Source organism: Triturus cristatus, chromosome 5_2, assembly GCF_964204655.1.
Source record: "Triturus cristatus chromosome 5_2, aTriCri1.1, whole genome shotgun sequence".
Lineage (NCBI taxonomy): Eukaryota > Metazoa > Chordata > Amphibia > Caudata > Salamandridae > Triturus > Triturus cristatus.
In genome coordinates, this window is record NC_140588.1 from 888,023,387 (window position 1) to 888,046,267 (window position 22,881).

Consider the following 22,881-nt stretch of genomic DNA (forward strand, 5'->3'; position numbering starts at 1 on the left):
TTTTTACTGAGTTATTCTTACTAGACTTTACCGCATAAAAAATAGTACAGGTAATTAAATATTTACCACAGTCCGGTTACGAGTTAACACTTTTGGCAAGTCATATACAGATCAAGCGTTGTAATGTGCTGAATCTGGCGACATTGTTGCCGATTAATGTGGAATCAACTGATGTATCACCACATGATTGTTATTTACGAACTGAAGAAGAAACGAAGGGTCGCGTGGACCTGAAAAACACTCCATTGATAGACCCCGATGGCACTTTGTATGTTGATGGTTCATGTTTTAAGTTGCCGAATGGTGATGTGACGACTGCGTATGCTGTGGTGACGTTGAGTACGGTTGTGGAAACTGCGAGATTGAGTCAGAATTCAGCGCAGGCGGCAGAGTTGATTGCGTTAATGAGAACGTGTGTCTTGTCTAAGGGAAAGCGAGTGAATGTGTTTACTGACAGTCAGTATGCGTTTGGTGTTGCACATAGCTTTGGCCGATTGTGGAGAGAGAGAGTATTTATGACATCGCATGGTACGAAGATCCAACACGGACAGCTTGTGAATGATCTTTTGGATACACTTACATTGCCTAACAGGTGGCGATCATTAAATGTAGTGCGCATCGAAAGGTTACGGATGATGTTGGTCGTGGTAATGCATTTGCGGATGAGATTGCTAAGGAAACGGCTAAGAATCTTGCGTCCCGAATGTATGTTACGAGTTCAGTGCGGTGGCCGACGGAGACTGGTATGTGTGAAGACACTGTTGAGAGCGTGAAAGCAATTCAGAATGAGGCCACTAAAACTGAAAAGACCAAGTGGAAAGAAAGTACGGGAAAGTTAGATACCTATGGATGTTGGGTTGACTTGTCAGAATGTCAGAGGTGGATGTTACCGGATGCATATGTGCTAGCCGTTGTGACTATGGCTTACGGCTTGTCACATATTAGCGCGAAAGGTATATGTAAGCTATTGTCTCCTGTATGGAAGAATGATGGTATCACTAAATGTGCTGAGAGAGTGGTTAAGAATTGTATGGTGTGTTTGATGTACAATCCTGGCAAGGGCACTCCCACTCCACCTGGCCATTTTGCCCCTCCTACATGTCCCTTTGAGGTTATCCAACTGGACTTCATCCATATGGAGAGATGCAATAATCTGAAGTACGTTTTGGTTGTGGTCTGTGCGTTCTCCAGATGGATAGAGGCCTATCCTCTCAAGGATAATACTGCCTTGTCCACAGCGAAAGTCCTACTGAAGGAATACTTTCCTCGGTATGGAATGCCACGGATTGTGTGGTCAGATAATGGAAGTGAGTTTGTGGGAAGTGTGATGCAGAGTGTGTGTAAGGGCCTTGGAATTCGACAGAAATTCCATAGCGCCAATCATCCTCAGGCAGCGGGTTTGGTTGAAGGGTACAATGGTACTCTGAAACTGTAACTTGCAAAGATACAAGCTACGACTGGTTTGTCATGGCCTGATGCTTTGCCTCTGGCTCTCTTGTCAACCAGGGCGACTGTGCACTCTCGAGTAGGGCTTAGCCCATATGAGATTGTGTTCGGCCGCCCTGCAAACATTTGGGGAGTCCCGAGGCCTAAGGCCTTTGATAGCCTTGAGTATCCAATGTTAATTGATTATCTTCATGATCTGACTGCTAAACTGAGGTTAATTCATCAACAGGTCTTTGAAGCTTTACCGGCACAGACAGAGGGTCCTGGACATCGGCTCCAACCGGGTGACTGGGTTGTTACCCGCAATTTTGGCAGAAAACGCAATCTGGAGCCAAGATTTGTGGGCCCTTTTCAAGTGCTGCTGGCAACAAGGACTGCAGTTCGGTTGGAAGGCAGAAAGAACTGGGTGCATGCCACCCATACCAAAAAGGTTTCGATCCCTTCACCAGCAGATAATTGGGTGAGAACTGGTATTGCGACAGCGGAAACTGAGACTCCTCTACGTTACGTGCCGTTTAGCGATGCTCAACCTGTAGTAGACAATTCATTGCAGCCGGACACATCTGTTGAGTCGTCAGTTTTGGAAAACTCAAGGTCTGAATTGTCATCTGATCGATTGAACATTGTTTCACCAGCTGAACAATTATTTGAAGAGCAGACTCGACTTGGAAGATGTCGATATTTTCTTCGTTCACATGACAAAAACTAATAATTTTTCTATATTTTCCTTTACTGTTGCCACGAACATTAAGAACCATTGCATCCTTTGCTGATTTTTGAGTTTCCTTCTACGTGCATTTTTTACAGCTAAGAGATTTTTTGGATGTTTGTTTAAGAAAACCTATTATCTGGGTTAACCGTAGGGCCGTGCGGGTACTTCCTTCTGGTTAGCAGGTTCCTGATACTAGGTCAGTTACCTTTTGTCGATTCCTGGGAACTCCTGGGGATTGATAATTGCTACTCAGAACGAAGTGCGTCAAGAACGTACGGACGGTTTTTAGAGGATGGCGTTCTCTAAGCTGTTGGAAGTAGAAAGGATGTCGGCGCAAAGATCAAAATTGCATAAGATTGTACGAACGAAATGTTTTTTGTTTCAGGTATTTCTACTGTTTCTGACTGTTTCTATGCTATTGGTGGGCGGAGTGTATTTTGGGATACAGTCGTTATTGCCTTCTGTTTCACCTACCTTTTCTCCTAAATTAAGTTCCATTACTACTGTTTCTCCACATTCCTTTCATCCTCTGCCCCAACATGAGCAGGTTAGACGTGCGGAATTCATGAATAACTCCTTTGTTCAACTCCTACATCAGCATCAGTTGGTGATGAATACTACCAACTGTTGGGTGTGTGGGTTAATGCCACATACCATGGATAGAGGTATTCCGTATTTGGTTCTTCCTTATAGTTCCCAGGGGTCAGCTCGAGCATTTCAAACTATGTTCCGTAGTGCACTAGATTCCTACCCCAGTCGAGAGCCACGTTCCGCGAACTTTGGTCCTGGTCCGTACCACAAGCCTTTGGCGATAGCGATTGCTGATCTCGATCGAGATATTTTTGATGTGTCGCTTATTCCATATGCAGAGATACAAACATACAAAGATCTGAGTGAGGCTGAGTATAGTATGTCAGTGGGTGATAGACAGCTCAAGAGCTCGTCTCCAATATGGATCGTACCCCACCTCGGTAATTTCTGATTGAAAGGTCTTGGTCGAAATCCGAGAGCCCAGCTTGGGGACAGTGCTTGTACTGATACGTACGTTCTACCGATGCTCTCTTCCCCTGTTTTCCTGACTGCCAAGGGTACCTATTTCGTATGTTATGAGCGTGCATATACATGGTTGCCCCGTGACTTCTCGGGAACCTGTTACATTGCGAATCTTTTGCCACCGACTTTTACAGTTGCCTCCGACTATCATAAAACTAGAGTTGTGAGAGGCGTTGTCAGCAAAGAAGACACTGCGGGTCAAGAAGCAGGAGACTTCTTTAAGGGTTTCTTGCCGTTTTGGGGACCTATGGTTAATAGTAGGAACCTGAGACAGTTGACCCGTGTGGTAGAATTGACTGCTAACATAACTGCGAGTGCTCTTGGTAATTTAACAGCGGAACTTCAGGCGGATAGACTTATGACGTTGCAGAACCGTATGGTTCTAGATGTTGTTCTTGCAGATAGAGGTGGTGTGTGCAAAGTTATCCATTCGAGCTGTTGCATTTTCATTCCTGACAACGCTCCAACTGTTTACCAAGCCATCTCGAAGTTGCATAAGATCTCCGAGTCCATATACGTGGACGAGGGTAATTGGACGCTTCTAGGATGGTTTTGGGGTCTGATATCAACTTGGGGTTGGAAGATTCTGATGATCATGGGGGTTGTTGTAACGTTTCTGTTCACGTGTTGTCTTTGCGTACAGTGTGGTCCGGCCTTATGTGGCCTTTGTGCTACAACGTGTATAGGACGGCCATCAGTTACCAAAGAGACGTTGATGAATAGAATGATGTTCCAGCAGCAACTGAACGATTTGATGAATATCGAAATCGATTCTGATCTCGACTAGTGCTTGCCTACATCAGGGCAAAAGGAGCGTCTGAGGTTCCGTGAGAATCTGACTGACATTTTGGGTATGTTCGAATATGGATGAGTTTGGTATCTACGAACCGCAAATGACGAGTTTAGTGGGTGTACGCGTTTTTGCTACGCTACTATGTATGGTTCGTCTCATTCTTGGGTATGTCCATCTGAACCCTTGGGTTCCATTTTAGATACGACGTCCATTTTGTCTCTTGCCCTCAAGTAGCCAGCGAACGGACACTGTCCGCTTCGTGACCCTGGGATTCCCAAGCTTTCGTGGAGGACACATGTTCCTTTGAAGGTGTCTTTTATGGTGAGGGGGCTGACACGGCAAAGGCAGATGGCCCCGCTTAAGGCTCATCTTGCCATGCCGTTTATTGTTTCAGTCGTGCATACATTAGGCACGAATCCTTTGATCCTGCAATCAAGTTTCCGTTATTGCTCTCTACACTGTTTTCTAAACTGTTGTACATCCATATCTTTTTCCTTTGCATCTGTTTCTGTCCCTTCCTCTAATTCGTTATGGTCAGAATGGAATGTGCTTAATGTGCTTTTACAGTTGGGAACCGGCAATGCTGCTGTAATTATGTTTCGGGTTTCTGAAAACATGAATGCGACCTTTTTGAAGTTTATTGTGGGAACTAAGCTGTAACCTTTTGTTCGCCATGCTGTTCAATGACGAAAATGTGTATAAAAGGAGCGATCCACTTGTGCAATTCGAAGCAGTCTCTCAGAACCTACACGTTGTGTACTTCTTGCGATTTCTGTATCCCTGCAGTGAATAAATGCTGATCTTTGACGCTGCAGGAAGTGTCCCGTGTCTCTGTGTTTTGTACGCCGGAACAGGTAACCCACGAAGGTTTCAGGTGTTGTCCCCTGGCACCGCTGGGCCTTAGAATAGCCCAGTCTTTCAAGATGTGATAGTGAAGAGGGTCATTCTTTTGCACAGGTTACTATATATGCTTATGACTCTGGAGAGGAGTTTCAGCTGAGAAGTCTGTACCTGTGCACACCTTACAATGCCTCACTGTCTCCATGGGAAGAGGTTTGAGGGAGAGTGGAGTGTGTCTCCACATTCAATTATCCACATCAATAAACCAAGACACAGGTCTCAGCAGAGAGGATATTCCATTTTGATACCCTACTAGCCACAGCCTACTTTGCACCTATATTACTCTAGGGAGAGGTCTCAGCTGGAAGGGCAGTGTGTTTACACATCTTAGTCTATATTGTTATTATGCAAGACAGAGTTCTCGGCATAGAGGTAATTTCATCTCCACACCTTACCTGTACAACTGGGGGAGAGCTGTGACCAGAAAGGTGAGCTCGTTTTCACAGCCTAAATTGCACACACATCATCTAAGACAAAGGTCACAGGCGGGTGGGCATTCTCTCCACCACACTGTACTACGAAGACTTACTATGCAAGAGAGATGTGTCAGCAAGCATTGCACTTTCTCCCCACAGTCTACTATGCATAGTGAGGTCTTATATATTAGGTGAATACCTCCGCCACCCTGCTATATATGCTATTGAGTCTGGGGAAAGGTGAGAGTGGAGAGACAGGGTCTCTATACAGCCTCAATGGAGGCCAGTCTCTTCCCAAAGTCTACTATACACATTTATTAGGCTGTGGAGGTGTCAGTAAATCCCAGTGTCTCCTCACACCCACTGTGAAAAGGCCTAATTTCAGAGTCTACTATCACCCCACATCCTGCTAATGAAAACTATAAATGCAAAAAGAACAATTGATGGACAGAATGCAGAACAATGTCATACATTTACCCCAGCACAGAGATCCGGGCATAAATCCATTGTTTTTTGCTCCCCATGCCATTCCAGTTTGAACCCAGCCATATGCAAATCAGCCTTGATCCTGCGCCCAATGGGAAAAGTCCAGCCCGAACTGCCAGGCCAGGTCCTCCCTGGACTGGAAACAAGTATCCTAGGACCGGTTTCGGAGTATTACCCCTCCTCAACCAGGATAGCTTGACTCTAGAGGCATGGAGAGCATGGGATTCATGTCTGGGCATACACGTCCCACTCGGACGGGGTGGGGGGGGCGGACAAATGCAAAAAGAACAATTGATGGACAGAATGCTGATCCACGTGTTGCATGGTCCTCTATGAAAACAACTTCTTTCCAACCGCTGCTTTACACTAAGACTCTATGTCAAATGGCGGAGAGCTAAAGGAGCCTATATTAACTCATGCAAACACAGTAGCCACAGCCCCAGAAGACAAATGAGAGGACAAAACTTTGGGATATCTGGAAATGGTCAATGATGACAAGCAACTTCCCAGTGGATAATCAATGTATAAGCAGGTCTATCTATGGCATAAAAGGGTCTAGCAGAGAATTCAATAAGTATGACTGACATGGGAGAATTTCTGTCAAAATGTTTGACCTAATCTTTGTAACTGGCAAAGATAATTTTAGGGCCTCTACTGTTGTGTCTAAGAGCACCTGAAACAAAAAAAAGAAAATCATCTGAGGGACATCCTAAGAAGATGCAGTGAAGTCCCTGGGGTCCCAGAGAACCAAAATGAAGCCCTTGTCAGAGTCCAAGTAAAAGAGAAGGAAATCCACCTCACTGGCACCCATCTGGACATGAAAGCCATCCAGTGAAGCTTTAGCAAGGCTATTAGGAAGCCCAAGACTGACCTTCAAAGTACATCAAACTTTTATGTCCAGAACTATCCTGTCCACGGACTATTCCAAAAATGGAACTTAGACCAGCACCACAGACTGAATGTTTGTATCGTTGCTGACACTGAAACAAAGGCCTTCAGCTGTAAAATAGAGATTTCCGAAGTCGAGGTGGCATCGGTAGTATCAGAAGGGGCACTCAGCACCGGGGTATTGGCTGCTGAATGGGGATGGTCAAAAGTCCCAGAGGCACTTAAAAATGCACCAAAGTGACAGGAAAATGCTGGAACATAATCAGTAAAGTCTAGACAAAGGCTACCACTTGAGCAGGGCTAGTGTAAGGGGCCAGAAAGTCGGGATCAGATCTAGCAGTGGTGGATGAGTTGCTAGAACAGATGCCCACAAAAGCAGGGCACAGATCGGAGGCAAATGTTGAGGTCAGAGTCCAGGAATGGCTCCACCAACTGGTAGACCTTTTGTGGAATCAGGAGCGAGACCGAGAGTCTTCCATTTGATATTTCATAAACTCAGAGCCAGAACACTTTATTGGGAATAAAGCCGCCTCAACATTTCTCTCCCTGGAATGAGACCTGACAAGCCACCAACTCGGTTAATGTTTGTGGCCTCCAAATGCAAAAGAAGGATCCCACCCCTTTGGTCCTTCGTGTTTGTCGAAGGTAAAAAGCCATGATGGAAGGAAACCTTGACACCTGTGAAGGATCAAAAGTCCAGGGCAGGCGTTGTGGGGGCCTGAAGAGGAACCTCGAGAATCATAGTAGTGATATCAATTAATCAATATCTCCTCATTGGGTAAACTGTCCTAAAAGCAATACAAAGCAAAGTATTAAGAGCAAGCAACTTTGATTGCATCAAAGGGCATAGAAAAGAAAACTCCTGTCAGAGAATCACCCCTCTCTACACTCTAGTAACGGCCTTAAAGCCCATTATTATATAACGGAAACGTACCCTGCAGCTGCTTCCAAAGTTTACAGCACAAAGACCTGACACTGAGAACATTTCAAATACGAACTATATTGACCTAGTTCTGACATGGCTGAGGACACTTAGGATTGATTACTAGCATAGGTGAAGAATTTAAGGTCCTTTACAGACTTATTAGAGGTTGCAGCATTAAGATCACAAAGGTACAGACAGAAAGGAGGTAGTTGAGTTTGTGGTGGTGGGAAATAAGGCCATGTATGCAAGGCAATGGGCTCAACCATTGGGTGAAGAGTGGCTTGTCATTGGCACTTCTTCAGCAGACAACCGGCATACTTGCTATGTTGCAGCAATGCAGTGTTTTCTACAACAGCAGCTGCAATCTCCCAATCTACTGGCCCATTTCACTCCATCTCTCTGCTAAAGTTGCTGGGAAACAAGACAAATGTCAACTTTCTTCAATCATTGATTAACAATCTTTCGAACCCAGCACATACAAGTTTCCGTCCTCAACATGATCTAGTCTCTGCTTGATCAGCTGCATATCATAACAGATCACGGGAGGCTCAGCTGTCTTCGTTCAATAGACCTCTCAGTGGGCTTTGACACAATTTTGTCACTGTGTCTACCTCCGCTTTAAAACCTTAGCAATTGTTCCAAAGCAACTAATGTGCTTTACTACTTTCTTTCACAATGATCCAAGGTGGTTAACCTCCCCACTTACTGACCCTCTCTCTAATCTATTACGTGGTGTAGTATATAGCTCCTTTATGAGCCGCATTCTGTTTTTTAATTTGTACACCCCCATTTGTTGTCTCTTCTTCAATGGCTACAATATTGATACCCAGATTATTCTTACTTGTGATTGTGGCATTCAGGCTGCTTGCTCAGTTTAACTTTAAATAATGCCTATAAGCATTTTAGGCCTGGTTGAACTTCCTAAAATTAAATTCAGAAAAATCACAGACAACAGGGCTGCCTGCAAAGGAGCGCGAGGCAGCCTCTACTTCTTTTATGGCCCTGATCAGCCGCACAATACCTTCTTGATGGCTGGGCCAAGTCCAGGGAGTCCACAATGTCAGAACGGGTCGGCGGCCTTGCAACTGGGACCAGCGTTATCCTCCCGACAAGCATATGAGGGGGGATGGGCCTGCCGGAAGGAACTTCAAGTACCCAGCCTGCCCCTGGTTGCTGGGCAGCATGTCGAGGGCTGCCGCATTGAGAGGGGCTTACTTCCGCTCTTTCTTTTTTGGTGGCAGTCCTCCCTCATTACATGCCGCAGCACATAGCATTCGTGTGATGCGACACTGGGAAGCACTGATCCAGAATCGATGCCCAGCCAAATGAGTGCTGCCAGCAAATGCGAAGCGCGAGTTATATGCCAAATGAAGCGCAAGTCACACGGCAAAGCAAGGAGCAGCACAGCGCTCATGTGCTGAGCTCCAGGGATAACATTTGGGGGGCAAACAGGGAGTGGCAGGCGGCAGGCCAGTACACACATCTCCTTAGCTGAGTGGCAGTCCCTCCAGCAGACCAACAGGCAGCAGGTCAGCACAACAAAGTAGGTAGAGTTACTGAAGTTTCCTCTTGTCCAGCATATAGAGCCAGCAGCATCTGGTTAAAAGTTGCACACAGTGTCTATAATCATGTGGTCAAAGCCCCTGTACTTATCCTCCAAAATGTCTTTGTTCAAGGGGAAACTTCAAAGAGAACCTTTAGAAGTGTGCAACAATCCCCTTCAAATCAACCCTGGCTCCAGACATCAGTCGGGGGTAAATAAACCCTTTTTTGTGAGGGCAGGACACAGCCTATACAAATGTAAAGTGTGAATGACCTCTCCCAGTCAAGGAAGACCATCAGTATGCAGATGAATGCAGTTGTAACCCTGTCACACCCAGCTCTTCCTGTGTGAATACTGTCTGGAAAGTATGCACAAAGTGTAGCTGTCACCCAGGCCCATATGTGGATTGGAGTCAGGCTGCAAAGCAAAAAGTCATAAGCACAGAGAAATGCCCACTTCCTAAAAATGTAATTTCCAAAATAGTAATGTAAAATCTAACTACACCAGTAAGCAGGATTTATCACAACATGGCAACGCTACTTCTTTCAGGTCAGGAATTACTACTGAAAAATATATAAGGGAATTCCCAATGCTAGCCTATGAGAGGAGTAGGCCTCACAACAGTGAGAAACAAAATAGGCTGTTTGTCACTACCAGAACATGCCACACATTAAAGGCACATGTCCTACCTTTTACTTACACAGCACCCTGCCCATAGGGCTACCTAGCGCCTACCTTAGGGGTGACCTATGTGTAATAAAAAGGGAGTTTAAGGCTTGGCAAGTAGTTTTACATGGCAAGTCAAAGTGGCAGTAAACTGCAGTGGCAGACCTGAGACAGGTTGGAAAGAATACGTCTGTGAGTGGCACAAGCAGTGCTGCAGGCCCAATAGTAGCATTTAATTTACAGGCCCTGGGTATATGGGATACCATTTTGCAAAGGGACATACAAGTAAAACAAATATGCCAAACAAGTGTAAACCAATCATACCATGTTTAGAGGAGATAGCATATGCACTTTAGCACAAGAGCCGGAAATTTAGCAGCTGTAAAAGATGCATGGAAAGCTCATAAATGTTTTGGGGGGAATGCTCAAGGAAGGATCTCTAGCCCGATTCTGGTAGAATGTGAACAACCTAAAATTCTTAGGACCTCTAAGGGTAAACGCAGTTCCAGCACCAGTGTGGAAGAGCCATGTGAGGAGCCAGTTTTTACACCCAAACCTTACTGACAACATAGCCTATGTCCCGCTGAAAGCAGAAGAACATCAAGCTTGATCTCCCCCGGAAATAGTTAAACTAAAAAAATCTATTTAGGCCAGCGGGGCACCTGGCCCAAAGGAGCTCCCCTCTGGGATCTTTAAATCAGCCCCAGTGGGCTGGGCGGTGCTACTGACCCAGTTATTTAAAATCGCACACAAATTGGGTAAAACACCTGAATCTTGGAGAGGCTCAATATTATGCCTGATTTACAAAAAAGGTGGCCTCCTGTCACGAGGAGAGCGGGGGTGACGAACTACCTGGGGCGGACTGGTGGGAGGTTCAGGAGGTCACGGACAGTGTCTTTTGTGATTTACAGGAAGACGAGTTGAAATCGACCACAGCGGAGGATGTATCCACGGACGTCTTCCCCTTTAACTGGAATCCACTCCCTAGTACTCACGCCCACTACAATGACGTGGACATCGATCACCCAATAAGATCGGAGGACGACAGAGCCGTGGTGTGTGGCTACACCGGAGCGGGAGAAGGAGAGTCGAGGAGTGAGGATACGAGAGAGTCTACAGCGAAGGAGAGGTCGGAGACAGCGAAGGAGAGGTCGGAGACGGGAGAGACTACGTCGAAGGAGAGGTCGGAGAAGGGAGGACTCCGCACCCACGTTTCGCCGAGTCGCGCCCACGGAGGAGCGTGGCTGACCCAGGTGCGTGAACGTTTCACGGGCTGGGTAGGGAGGAGGGAGAAGGCAGAGAAAGATTCTAAAAGCCTCCCGCCGTTTCACTTGTAAATACCGAGAGCACTTGACCCTTTCCGTTCCCCCCCCCCCCCTGCACTACTTTCCCGGAGCACACCGGTCACAGAGAGAGTGTAGTAGGTTTGACACGAGAGCACCGGAGTGTCCCCTCACTTCCCCGGCCCTGGTCATTACTTTACTGTAAGCATCCTATTAACCCCCGCCTCTGTTTTTTCTCTCCTGTGTTGGGGCGGCCGCCATCGGGAGTCCTCAGACATCCACACCCGGGACCTGACCCTTCATCAATCCATCACCGACGGGAGCTGTGAACCAGAACCATTGGGGAAAGAGACTTTGCATCCTGGATAAAAAGAGCACAAACTTACCTCTGAGAATAAAACCCTCACTTACCAGACGCCGTGTTACGAGTCGTCATTCCGAATCGCCCACACCTCCTTATTCCAAGTAACTACCGGTTAATTGCATTGTTATATCTGGAAGCAAAAGCTTATGCCTGAATTCTACTGGGAAAACTAGAAACTTGGGCAGACGAAAATGAGCAGCTCCGCATTTTCCAAACAGACTTTCGTGGAGGAGCTGCAACAACCGACAACATAATAGGTCTTTCGGCCCTGTGTCATCAAGCCACCCAGTTGAACCAAACCCCACTGTTTTGTTGCTTTGTCGACCTAACTGCAGCTTTTGATAAGGTCGACAAACAAACTCTCTGGCAGAAACCAGCAAACTGGGGCATTCCATCTTCGCTACTAACAGCCATAATGTCCCTCTACTCGGAAACCTGGGTACGAGTGAAAACCGGCCCAATATCCCTTTCAGCTAAATCAGCACGACCGGTAGTTTAAAACCAGGCTGTGTACTTGCCCCCCTACCTTTCAACCAGTACACAGCGTACCTGGGAAAAGCTCTCTCCAACAGCTATCTGGTGCCTTCCCGTCTAGGCCACTGCCCTCTACACATCCTCCAATACGTGGATGACATTGTCATTATGGATCACACCAAAGTGGGATTGCAAAGCGCCTTGACCAGTCTCCACAAGTACTGTATGAAAAATTACCTCATCAAAAACCCAGACAAGACCAAGATCCTCGTACATGGAAGGCAAAAGAACAAAAGACAAACCACATGTACCATAGGCTCCACAACAATCAACTCAGTGAAAAAATATAAGTACCTGGGGGCCCACAAAAAAGATATGATTAAGAAATCGACAGCCATTACTTACGGTATATCTAAACTCAACAACAAGTTAAAAAGTCCGTTAGCGGAGGGCATAAAGAAAGTCACCCAAGCTTCCCTCCTCTCAGCTCTCTCATATGGACATCAAGCGTATCCGGGCACCTGCTCGGAAATATTGGAGCGGGCACAGTGCATGGCCTACAAAAAGATCTTTCAACTTCCAAAACATCTCTCCAGGGCAAGACTCAGGCTGGAGTTTGGATTGGTCAAACAAACACTAACCCTTGATGCCGACCTCCTAAAATATTATATTCAAATTCTGAAATCCGCAGAGCAATCCCTAAAGACATGCCTCAGAGACATAATTGATAAATCTGGCTCCCCGTGGAACATGCAGCTTGAGAGAGCTATGGCCGCCATAGAAACAAATAAACCAGCACTCGCTCTGCCTTTAATCTCATATGCTATCTGGAAAAAGGGCATCAATAAACAAGTTCAATTAGATTTGTTCCATCAAGACCGAGCAACACTAAAAACACCATCTTTCCTGGCCCCACTAAATGCCTCTAACTGGTATCCAAACCCCTCCATATCTCTCCACCTCGCTGAATCCAAAAACTAGAAGAGACATCATGTACATGCAACTGCTGGCATTCCCAACAGCGGAATTTAGCCGGGCCCGGGCAAACCAATATACAGGAGGTGCATGTCGACTGTGCGACTACAAACGTGAATCATGGCTACAACCACCTGTACTGCAGCCCAGCCTTAGCAAATGAAAGAAGAATCCTGCTTAGGGAATTATACCGGACTGAAAAAGCAAGCACCTGCCTCAAGGCCTTGGCAATACGTTTTACACAAAAGGAACCTCATATCCTGGCGCACTGCGGAAGATTCATACAATCTATCAGGGACCCTTTCCAGCCCGTTCTAGTCCCCTACCTCACCCACATATAGACCAAAAACTGATTTTGGATGACTTTAAATATAACACCCCGAAAGTACGCAGGAAAGAACTGAGCTCGGAGAAATTGAACGGCTTTATCCAAACTACAGTTTGATGTCATCGCCATAAAGTCGCAAAGCACGAGCACTTTATAAGAGAATTAGGACAAATGATAAGAACCAGCGGTGCTCTAAAAGAATTGAAAGGAAGGAAAACAAGGTCAATCTATGAGCCAGATGGGTCTCTCCATCCGGGGCTGATTGAGGACTTACAGCCAGAGTTGCAAAGCGTGAGCACTTTATGAGAAAACAAGGACTACCGTTAGAACATGAGGTGCCCAGGGAGAACGGAAAGGAACGAAGATCCGGGAAACCGATGTGCCAGCCGGGTGACTCTCTCGATCGGCGCGGGTCGCTGAGTAATGGACCCACGTAATGACAAAAACAAGCCCCCAGGCACATAAAGGCACATAACACCTGCACTTTATCAGAACTTTTAAACCTCACGAGCAATGCTTTCTTTTGGGGTTTTTTAAACTGTATTTTATTGTAATGCAATGGTTTGAATTAACTTACACAAATAAATAAGCAAACACTTTAGCACTGATTAGCAGTAGTAAAGTGCCCAACAAAAAGAAGGTCAGAAAAATAGACGTAGGAAGTAGAAAGTTTTTTCGATAATTGGTCAAATCAGTAAGGTCATGTTGTTATGTTTTTTGTACCACAAAATATTGAAATTGTCTTTTATGCTGCCGTTTTGCAGCAATCCAGTCACTTATCTTTTCTCAGCAGGATTTCAGCAACTTTTTTTATGTAGAGCTTCTGACCTATTAAATTAGTTACCTGCTTTAACCATGCTTCTTCCTCTTCCGTCTCTTGCATCCATCACGTCACTTCTCCATTGACTTCTCATTCAAAAGTGTGCACTTTTTAAAAGTGTGTGTATTTGCAATAAAACTACTTATGGTAATGCCCTAAAGTTTTTGAAATCTAAGTTTGTTTCCAAAAACTCCAGCAAAAGCACTCTGTTACTGGACGTGTAGGCCCTAATAACCGTCACAATGCCTTATATGGCAGCTGAGTTTTCTCTTTTCTAACCATTTAGCACAATTTTGCCCCTTTCCTCAACAGCTTAGGTCAATCAACACTCTTTCAGGAAAATGTCAATGCACTCTGTTGAAGTAATCACATTTACCATGGTATGTAACTGGGTATCATCAGCATATGGCTAATATTGTAAATGGACATGATGTTGAGCAGTGCAATGAGACATATGAATGAAATTGGAATCAAAGAAAGAGGATGCTGAAGAATGCTACGAGCCTGGCTAATAGTTTCTGCAGACAACGGGATTTGGGCCATTCACTGTTAATACTCTTAATGGTTAGCAAAATAGGTATCGAGGTGAGCAAATACCTGGCTACATACAACGGTGCTTGATATTAACATGTTTTACTCGGAAAATAGCAAGCTTACAGCAACTGGTGTCAGACTTTCACCCTTGTGTGGTACACACATTTAGTCCTTTAGTTGGGTAACTGTACACTTTGTTTACAATACTTAGAAAGAGACAAAAGCTAGTATAAAAGGCTATTTGAAAATATGTTATTATGACTAACCTCAAAAGAATGCAATGCAGACCTGGTCTCTAGCATACATTTTAAACATTCAGTTTCTTGATAAGTTAATTAAAACAAACTGACTACCTTGAACAGGTCATAAAGGTCTTCCAATTCATTCACTTTTAATTTTACATCTTGTGATACAACTCGAAGCTGAAAAAGAAGGAAAAGCATTAACTGCAGTTAGAATTTTTTCATATCATCAAATAAAATATGACAACATTAAGAAAGCTATCTCTTATAGCAAATAGTATGAATACCAACCTGTACGTTTATAGAAAATAAAAAAGGGCATATTTCAATCTCTAGATTCAAAACTTTCCAAAGATTAAGGATGTGTTAATTTTTTGGATTTTAAATGATATCATGAAGCCTTTCACCTTAAACAATCAGCATTTTGACTCTCTGCTACCAACACCTCTTACCTATATGGATAGATAATGAAAAATCACTTATAACCCCATTGCCCTTTAAGAAAGGTTTACAATTTACTAAACCACCAACTACCTTATCTTCATCTATTTATAAACACAATTCACCTCTACTTCAACCTTTGTTTTCATCCACTTCAAATGACAAATTTTCCTTTGAACTGTATTGGTACAATACACTAATTAGAATTCAACAAACGCCTATATATTGGCCTTCTTGGAGATGTAAAGGTAGTAACCTAGTTTCAGATGACAAGTTGATCCCTTTTTCGGATGCTCAGACATCATTTACATTTCCTTTCCATTGTAAAAAAGAATATAATTTATTATCACAGGCTCTATTGGATGCTTTACACAAATATAACCACTTCAATTCTCTCTCTCAATCAAATAATCAGCTCCTAAGAAGTACCCTTGCCATTCTAAAAACCTCTTCAATCAAAAAAGTATTAAAATCCTCTCTCTTGTGGAAAGACCAAAATCTAATGTGAGGAACAAGATTTAAAGGTTCCTCAGTTTACATAAATGATCTACTACTAATACAACACAACCCCTATTTTTTATATATATGAATATATGCTTTTCGAGTAGAAGAACGTTTCAGACTATTGGAATGAAGTTTAGTTGCAGATTAATTCTATATTACAAATTAAAATACCATTTAATATCAATGATCTCTTCTGGGAAGTTTACCAAACAAACAATTGTTCGTTTAAAGTTCAAATTCTTGATCTTATAGCTGTAGCTTTTCAACATTGCAAAACATTAGAAGGATAATTCTAATGTACTTACAGTTTCATTTCATATTATATACTTGCTTATGTATTATATGTTCTCTGTCATTACAGTTCTAATTTTGGATTTTGTTTTAGAATTTCAACCTTTTCCCTTTCCTCTCTTCCAAACGCCATGCATTGTATCTATGTTTTCCCTATTCAGTAATATTCATAATTGTATTCGTACTTTATTGTTCTTAAGATTTGAAGTGTCTTATAACATACTATCAATACATTTTCTTTAAACTAGAAAAGGGAAGCTATTTGAATTGATTGTTGAAGAACAAACTAGGGGTGAGGATATGCAGTTCCAGAAATACACAAATCTGTGTATATATTTATAGATCTATATAACTATTATGACTCACGACGGTGGATTCTTTAACTAAAGGTGCACTCTAGTGAATGTCAGCATAGATCTCAAAGCACAACGGTCTATATAGAAAGATACAATCAGAAATCCTTAGTGTTGCAGACTTAGCACCAGCTGAACAGAAATCAGACTTCACAGAATCTATCTATAAAGAATTAAATAATGATCAGAAGAACTTTATGAGTTGTAATGTGCAGACAGTGAAGTAATAAAGCATTAAGTAAAGATACTGTTTTTTTCCTGAAGATATAATAAACAGTATTAATGGTATAATAAAAGATATTAATGCTGACACAATTTAGTCCATGTAGTATGTTTCTCTTTCTAAAAATAACGATTCAATCAAGGTCATATGGATTGTTAATAACATACTCTTGTATTCAACATATACAATGAATTAAACACTGAGTTAATACAAATTGAAAAGGTATTTTTATAAAATGTTGCATTTATAAAGTTAAGTCATTTGAAAATGCAGTACAATGTACTCTACTCTGTACTCTTATGTTCCTATGACTCTAGAATGTCATAATTGGTGGGAAGAAGTGGTCTAAGCATTTCATCTATTTTAAACATGTAATGGTACAAACATTTTTATGACTGAACTAAATGATATATTCTGGTTCCTAGTATTGTCTTAAACAAGAATGCATTGTGATTTATGTTTGTCCAGAAGCTGAGATACTGCAAACTGTATTTGTATATTGGATTATATAGGCGGGTGGGTTTCTCCATTGGAAGGCACTGACTCAGTCTTCATGAAAATCTAGTCCAGTGAAGTACGAATTTGAACATTCATTGTATACACAGGTAATGGCAGGGAATTCCTATAGTGCAAACACAGGAGAGTTACAGAAGCTGTTAGGTGCAAATGGTTCTGCTCTGAAAAGTTTCTGCAGGAGTGGAGGATAAAGCTTTCTTAAGATGTATTCCCTGCTACAGACCTGTTGAGATTTATGGTAAATGTCAAGGCCACAGCACTTCAAATACTAAGAAAATAAAGTAAGTTTTACAAAGGGCCATTCACACCAGTAAGAAAGAAACAATTGTCAGTTATCGTTACATTTTTTTGGGATGGGAACAATGTGAAGTCTATGTAATTTTTAAAAGACTTTACACTGATTGGTTTCCTCAAAGAACAGATGGAAGTATACATGAATACGAGAGTCAGCATTTACAACTTCAAAATGGAACAATGACACAGGAATGTTTATACTTTGCAGTAAATAGCTGGTGCGCCAGAGAGTCAGCATTTAAAATTTCAAAAAGGAACAATGGCACAGGAATGTTTATACTTTGCAGTAAATCGGTGGTGCGCCAACAGTATTGATTAATTTATACTTTAACTTTAGTGAAAAATCAGCATTAATTCTGGGCTCAGCCTAAAGCTTGAAAAAAAATGTTTCCGATAAATATTTATTATGGCAGATTCTTCAACTGTGGAATATCCCCATGTGCCACACTGGATCGGAAAGATATCATAGAATTGCACCTGCGCTCCAGTAGGTGGCGTTGTGCGGCTCCATGTCAACTTTGTTTTGTCCCAGAAGTCATGGCTGGAGACACATATAGGTGCCACTCAAGTGCGCTGATGTCTGTTACTTTCTTTCCGCGCCTTCGTATGCAGATCCGGAGATAGCTCCTACATCTTTTTGTCAAATGACAAGTTATTTCTCTTAAAAATTGCTTTTCAGTGTGCAAGGAACATGCCCCCTCCTAAACCTATGGAGGGACAGTTACAAACAGATGTCTTTGACAGATCTCCACGAGGTGCAAGGAGTTGTTCTTGATGCAAAGTCAAGCTGTACATCACTACATGCCACAGGTAGCCACGTAAGGCTGTCCTTTGTTTGAAGTTGAGGATGTGGACCTATTCTCACAAAAGGTTGTCGTCACAGTCCAAGTCTTCTGGTAAGTCCAAACCCAAAAAGAAGCAAAAGTAGTCCAAGTGGTCCTCGCCCCAGCCTCATTACTCTCCTTCTGGGAAGTCACTAGAAAATCAAAATGCCCCTCCATCTCGCTCACGGTCCCATATTGAGGAGCATATTCTGCAGCTGATCCCATTGACTCCAAACTTCCGGTGCCATCAGAAACAACACAACAGATGGATGTGTTTAAGGAGGCAATACTTAATATTTCGCACTCCGACTCCCTCTGTCACTGCTTCAGGAACCAGCAGTCCAAACAGCACACTACTCGGATTACGGCAGGCAGGTCTGACCTCGGCGCTGTCTGTGCCTCTAAAAGCCATTACAGGTTCCACTGTCACCTCACATCCAGCACGCAACACATGCTGGTTCCTGACGTGCTTATATAGGGCATTATGCCACCAACACCAGAGGAGGACACCGATCCCACTGTCCTGTCCCACTCATAAATAAAGCAGTCTCAACGTCAGCTGAAGTCACAATCCAGCACAGTTCCAATGCGCCCCACACCCTGACATGACAGTGCCTTTGCCTAGGATCGGTCTTTCAGTGCTCCAACAACTCTTTGAATAAGACTTAGACCTGAGTCAATCAGCTTTTGGTGACGATAGGGTTGACTTTTCTCCACAATTTTTTCTCTGGATCTAGAAGAGGAGAGTGGGCTGGATACTCCTCTGACATGGGGCTGGGTTATTCCCCTGGCCCTTCAATGGAAACGTCAACCTCACTCACTGTAGTCGTCAGGGAAGTGGCTGAAGTTCTGGAGTTTCAGTTACCCTCTCTTATGGTGAAAACCAGTGTCCTCACAGATGTTTTACAACCTAAACAGCCATCATCTGAACCTTTACTGTCGTTCAACGAAGCATTCGCCAACACACCCATGGGCACTTGGGCGAAATCCTGCTTCTGGCGACCTATAAACCGAGAAGTTAAAGTATACAAAAAAGTGATGGATTGAATTCTTAAATTAATACCAGCCACTAAAATTCACTCAGGGACGCATTCCAGTCAATAGAGTTTTACAAACCATGCCACCTCAGTTTGGACCCAGCCATTCGTAGATCAGTCTTGACCATGCTCCATTGGGGACAACCCAGCCCAACTCCCAGGATGAAGGGAACCAAGCTGTACCTGGCTAATGAATCCTAGTAGGGGCGAAAATGGCCCAGAGTTGCTAGTGTTTCAGTTCAAGGAGGGCCTGGCCTGCTCCCAGTGGACCACCCTGTGGAAGATAGAATTAGCTAATTTCTGCATGGGTGGCAAGCCATAACATGCAACAGGTGGGTCCTGCAGTTAGCCGGCGGGACTATGCCCTGCCATTCCTTTCAGTCTCAACGCATTTTCCACCAACATCAATAAGGGTTTCTGAGTACTATTTGTCCATTTCACTGCAGAACATTTAGGCTCTTTTACAGAAAGGGCAATAGAGAGCCTGCCACCCTCGGTTATTGGAACTTGATGGTGTTGCCGTTACTTCCTAGTGCTAAAAAAAGGCCTATTTCCATATTCCCGCCCTGCATGCCCACAGAAGCTACCTGCGGCCAATAGGCGACAAGGTGGGCCACAGGCATTTTCAGTTTGCTGTGCTCCATATCTGCCTCACCAATGTCCCTTTGGTATTTATCAAGGTGATGGTAGTGGTCGCAGCATACCTGCAGAGGTCTGGTATACCAGTCTTTCCCCAACTCAACTACTGGCTGTTGAATGCGTGCTCGTCACAGTCAGTCATGGTCCACCGCCAGAAAACAGCGAACCTCCTATTATCATTGGAATTCAAGACCAATGTAAACCTGACTCCTTTGCAGAGGCTACCTTCATTAGAGTCAACCTAGATACGGTGCACTTTCAGGTCTTCCCTCCAGAGCAACGAGTCCTGGACATTTGGGCTCTGATCCTGATCCTGATGGTTCTTCCTTGGTTCTGGGTCTCAGCGAAGGTGGCTCTGTGGTGTCTCTGCCTTTTGGCCTCTCCTACAGCCTGCTTGTCGACCATGCCAGCTAGACCATGCAGGCTGAGAAATGGAATCTGAAGTCTTAGTGGACCCAGAACCAAGGGAACCTGCCAGATTCGATCTAGGTTTCGGAGGAGACTGCACAAGATCTTCAATGGCTGCTGCTCGACCACAGCAAACTCCTCTCCCTACCCCACCAAAAGCGGACAGTAGTGACAGATACATCATTGCTTTGTTGGAGAGGTGACGATCAGGGGCCACTGGTCCCCAGTAGAGACCTGCCTCCACATCAACCTGCTGGAGTTGGGGTCCATTGGTATGGCGTTGAAAGTCTTCTTGACGTATGTAAAAAAAACTGTTACACCCAACAAGGGCAGCCCTATTACCCACAACCTGGGGTTATTAACAATGTAAAAACCACAATAGTTCAGAGAAGGAAATTATTTCATAAACAACAAATATATACCAAAAAGAAAAAAGAAAAATACCCACAAAAAGGCCATTTTTTAAAGCAGCAAAGCTTATTATTGGAAAATGCATCCAAAAACAACACCACAATACACTATGCAAATGAATAATTTATGCTCACAATGTTACACTAGACAAACATACTAACAATATACAATGCAAATGGATTATTGATTCAAATGAAGTTTGTCCGTATTGAAGACAGGAAAATGACACAGTTAATGCTTTTCCCGAAGGTACGTTGATGGCGTTTCGACCCTTTACAACTTGGTAGGTCATAATCAGGACACAAAACCTACTTTATGAGCAACCACACACGAAGCAGTCTGAAATGACACAAATTATACATAAAAACATAGGAGTGCACCAAAAGAATTAAATACCAATCATTGGCAGTGATGAATCAAAGGCCAGGCGATGACATGAGACACCATTACATCAAACAACCAATGTCTAAAGAACATGAATGATGCAGAATGCTGAAAAACAATCGTCATTCATAGTTCGTCCATTAATACTGGCTCAACCAATGTATTACTCATTACTCAAAGAAGGAGGCAAAAAGGCCAACACCTGTGATAAAGAATAAAACATCATCCATCAATAAGATAAAATCCAAGCGTGCAACCGAACTTAAAAAAATGACTTCACAGGTAAAAGAAATTCATGGGAAAAATGCCACTCACTAATAGCATATAGCACTCCAATCTCAGTATGAATTCTGGAAGCCCAGTGCTTCTTTTGGTACGTATATACAGCCAATTTAGCGCCATCACAGTTTAGATTTACCTAAAAAATAAAGCATATGTGTGGACTTCGGAACGGGAGGGAGTGGTGGTGAAAGAACTACATGCAACCCAAATGCTCAATATACTAGGCTTACCATGGGTAGAGGCGGTTTCTCCTTGAGGACAGAGGAGAGTCGCCCCACCTGCTGCGAGCACAGCAGCTGCAGAAAACAAAAAATGGTAATTGTCATTACCATTTAAGTGCACGTCTTCTTTAAGAATGAGGGTGGAGGCGTTACCATTCTGACTGGCAGGCAGTTCACAGTTGCCTAAAGTGTGCATGTCAGATTGCTTGGCTGGCTTCCACCGACCAGACAGACATGCGCACTCAGACCACTGCAAGTGTTATCTGTATTAACAGCGGGCGCTTTACAGGCACAGGCTCCTAATCTGAAACGGAGAACCGCATCAGTCTGCTCCCACCAATCATGGAGCTACTCATGCTGAAAAATCCATGATAGCAGCTCCACGATTGGTTACGTTCATGTGCTCTCTTCCTGTATTCAAATTACACTGAATAAGTACTGCGTCTGCGTGCCGTTCTGAGTTTCATTGACTGGCAGTGTTTCGGGAACTGTAGTGGTGGAAAGCAACATCGGTAAGTGAAACCTTTGTTCTTTCGCGTTCACTCAGTGATCTTCAATGTCCTAATTATTTTGCCAAGAGCTGCCTGGAGGGCAGTGAATGTAGTTGCTTGCTTTCTGGTGAAGCGCCTTTGCTTTTGGTTCATGGGGGAGACGAAGTGTTCACTGTTGGGTCTTCTTCGGCAGGCTACAGATCTGCTGTTTCCAGTGGAGGTGTTTGGTCCCAGTTGTTTACCAGCAATGCCTATAAAGATATTCCACAGTTGTATGAAACGGCTGAGTGCTAGGTCTCATTAGTGCCGCCCTTTGCCTTGTGCAGTTGTGTGTGAGTAACTGAAATTTCACTGGTTAGTGTGGCCTCTGCTGTGCTGCGGGGTAATGTTTCTGGAGTGGTCAATTCATGTCGGATGCTGCTGCACAAGTTGATTCTAAGTTATTGTATGAGATGGAGTAGCACAGTTGCTGCCATTGCTTGGAATACGTGATACCTGCACTTCCATCATTGCTTTTGGAGACTCACTAAAATAAATTTGTGAATATGATTGCAATGACAGCAATTACGTCATGCTCTGTCAGAGACCCTTTCTGCTACGTCTTACTTCATAGACCCTCGAGAATTTGAGTAGATGCAAACTATTTTTTATGGGTTCAATTGAAACATGGTGATATATGATACATACAAACAGAACCATGATTAGTTGCAGGAC

General features: G+C 43.7%; 1 protein-coding gene across 1 annotated transcript in view; it reads right to left on the reverse strand.

Moving 5' to 3' along the window:
- Nucleotides 1-22,881, reverse strand: part of TBC1D8B (TBC1 domain family member 8B) — a 765,078-nt gene that overhangs the window by 159,023 nt on the left and 583,174 nt on the right. The window contains exon 15 of the mRNA XM_085608029.1: nt 14,960-15,028. Coding sequence (XP_085464155.1) covers nt 14,960-15,028 — 69 coding nt within the window. The remainder of the gene's footprint in view (nt 1-14,959; nt 15,029-22,881) is intronic.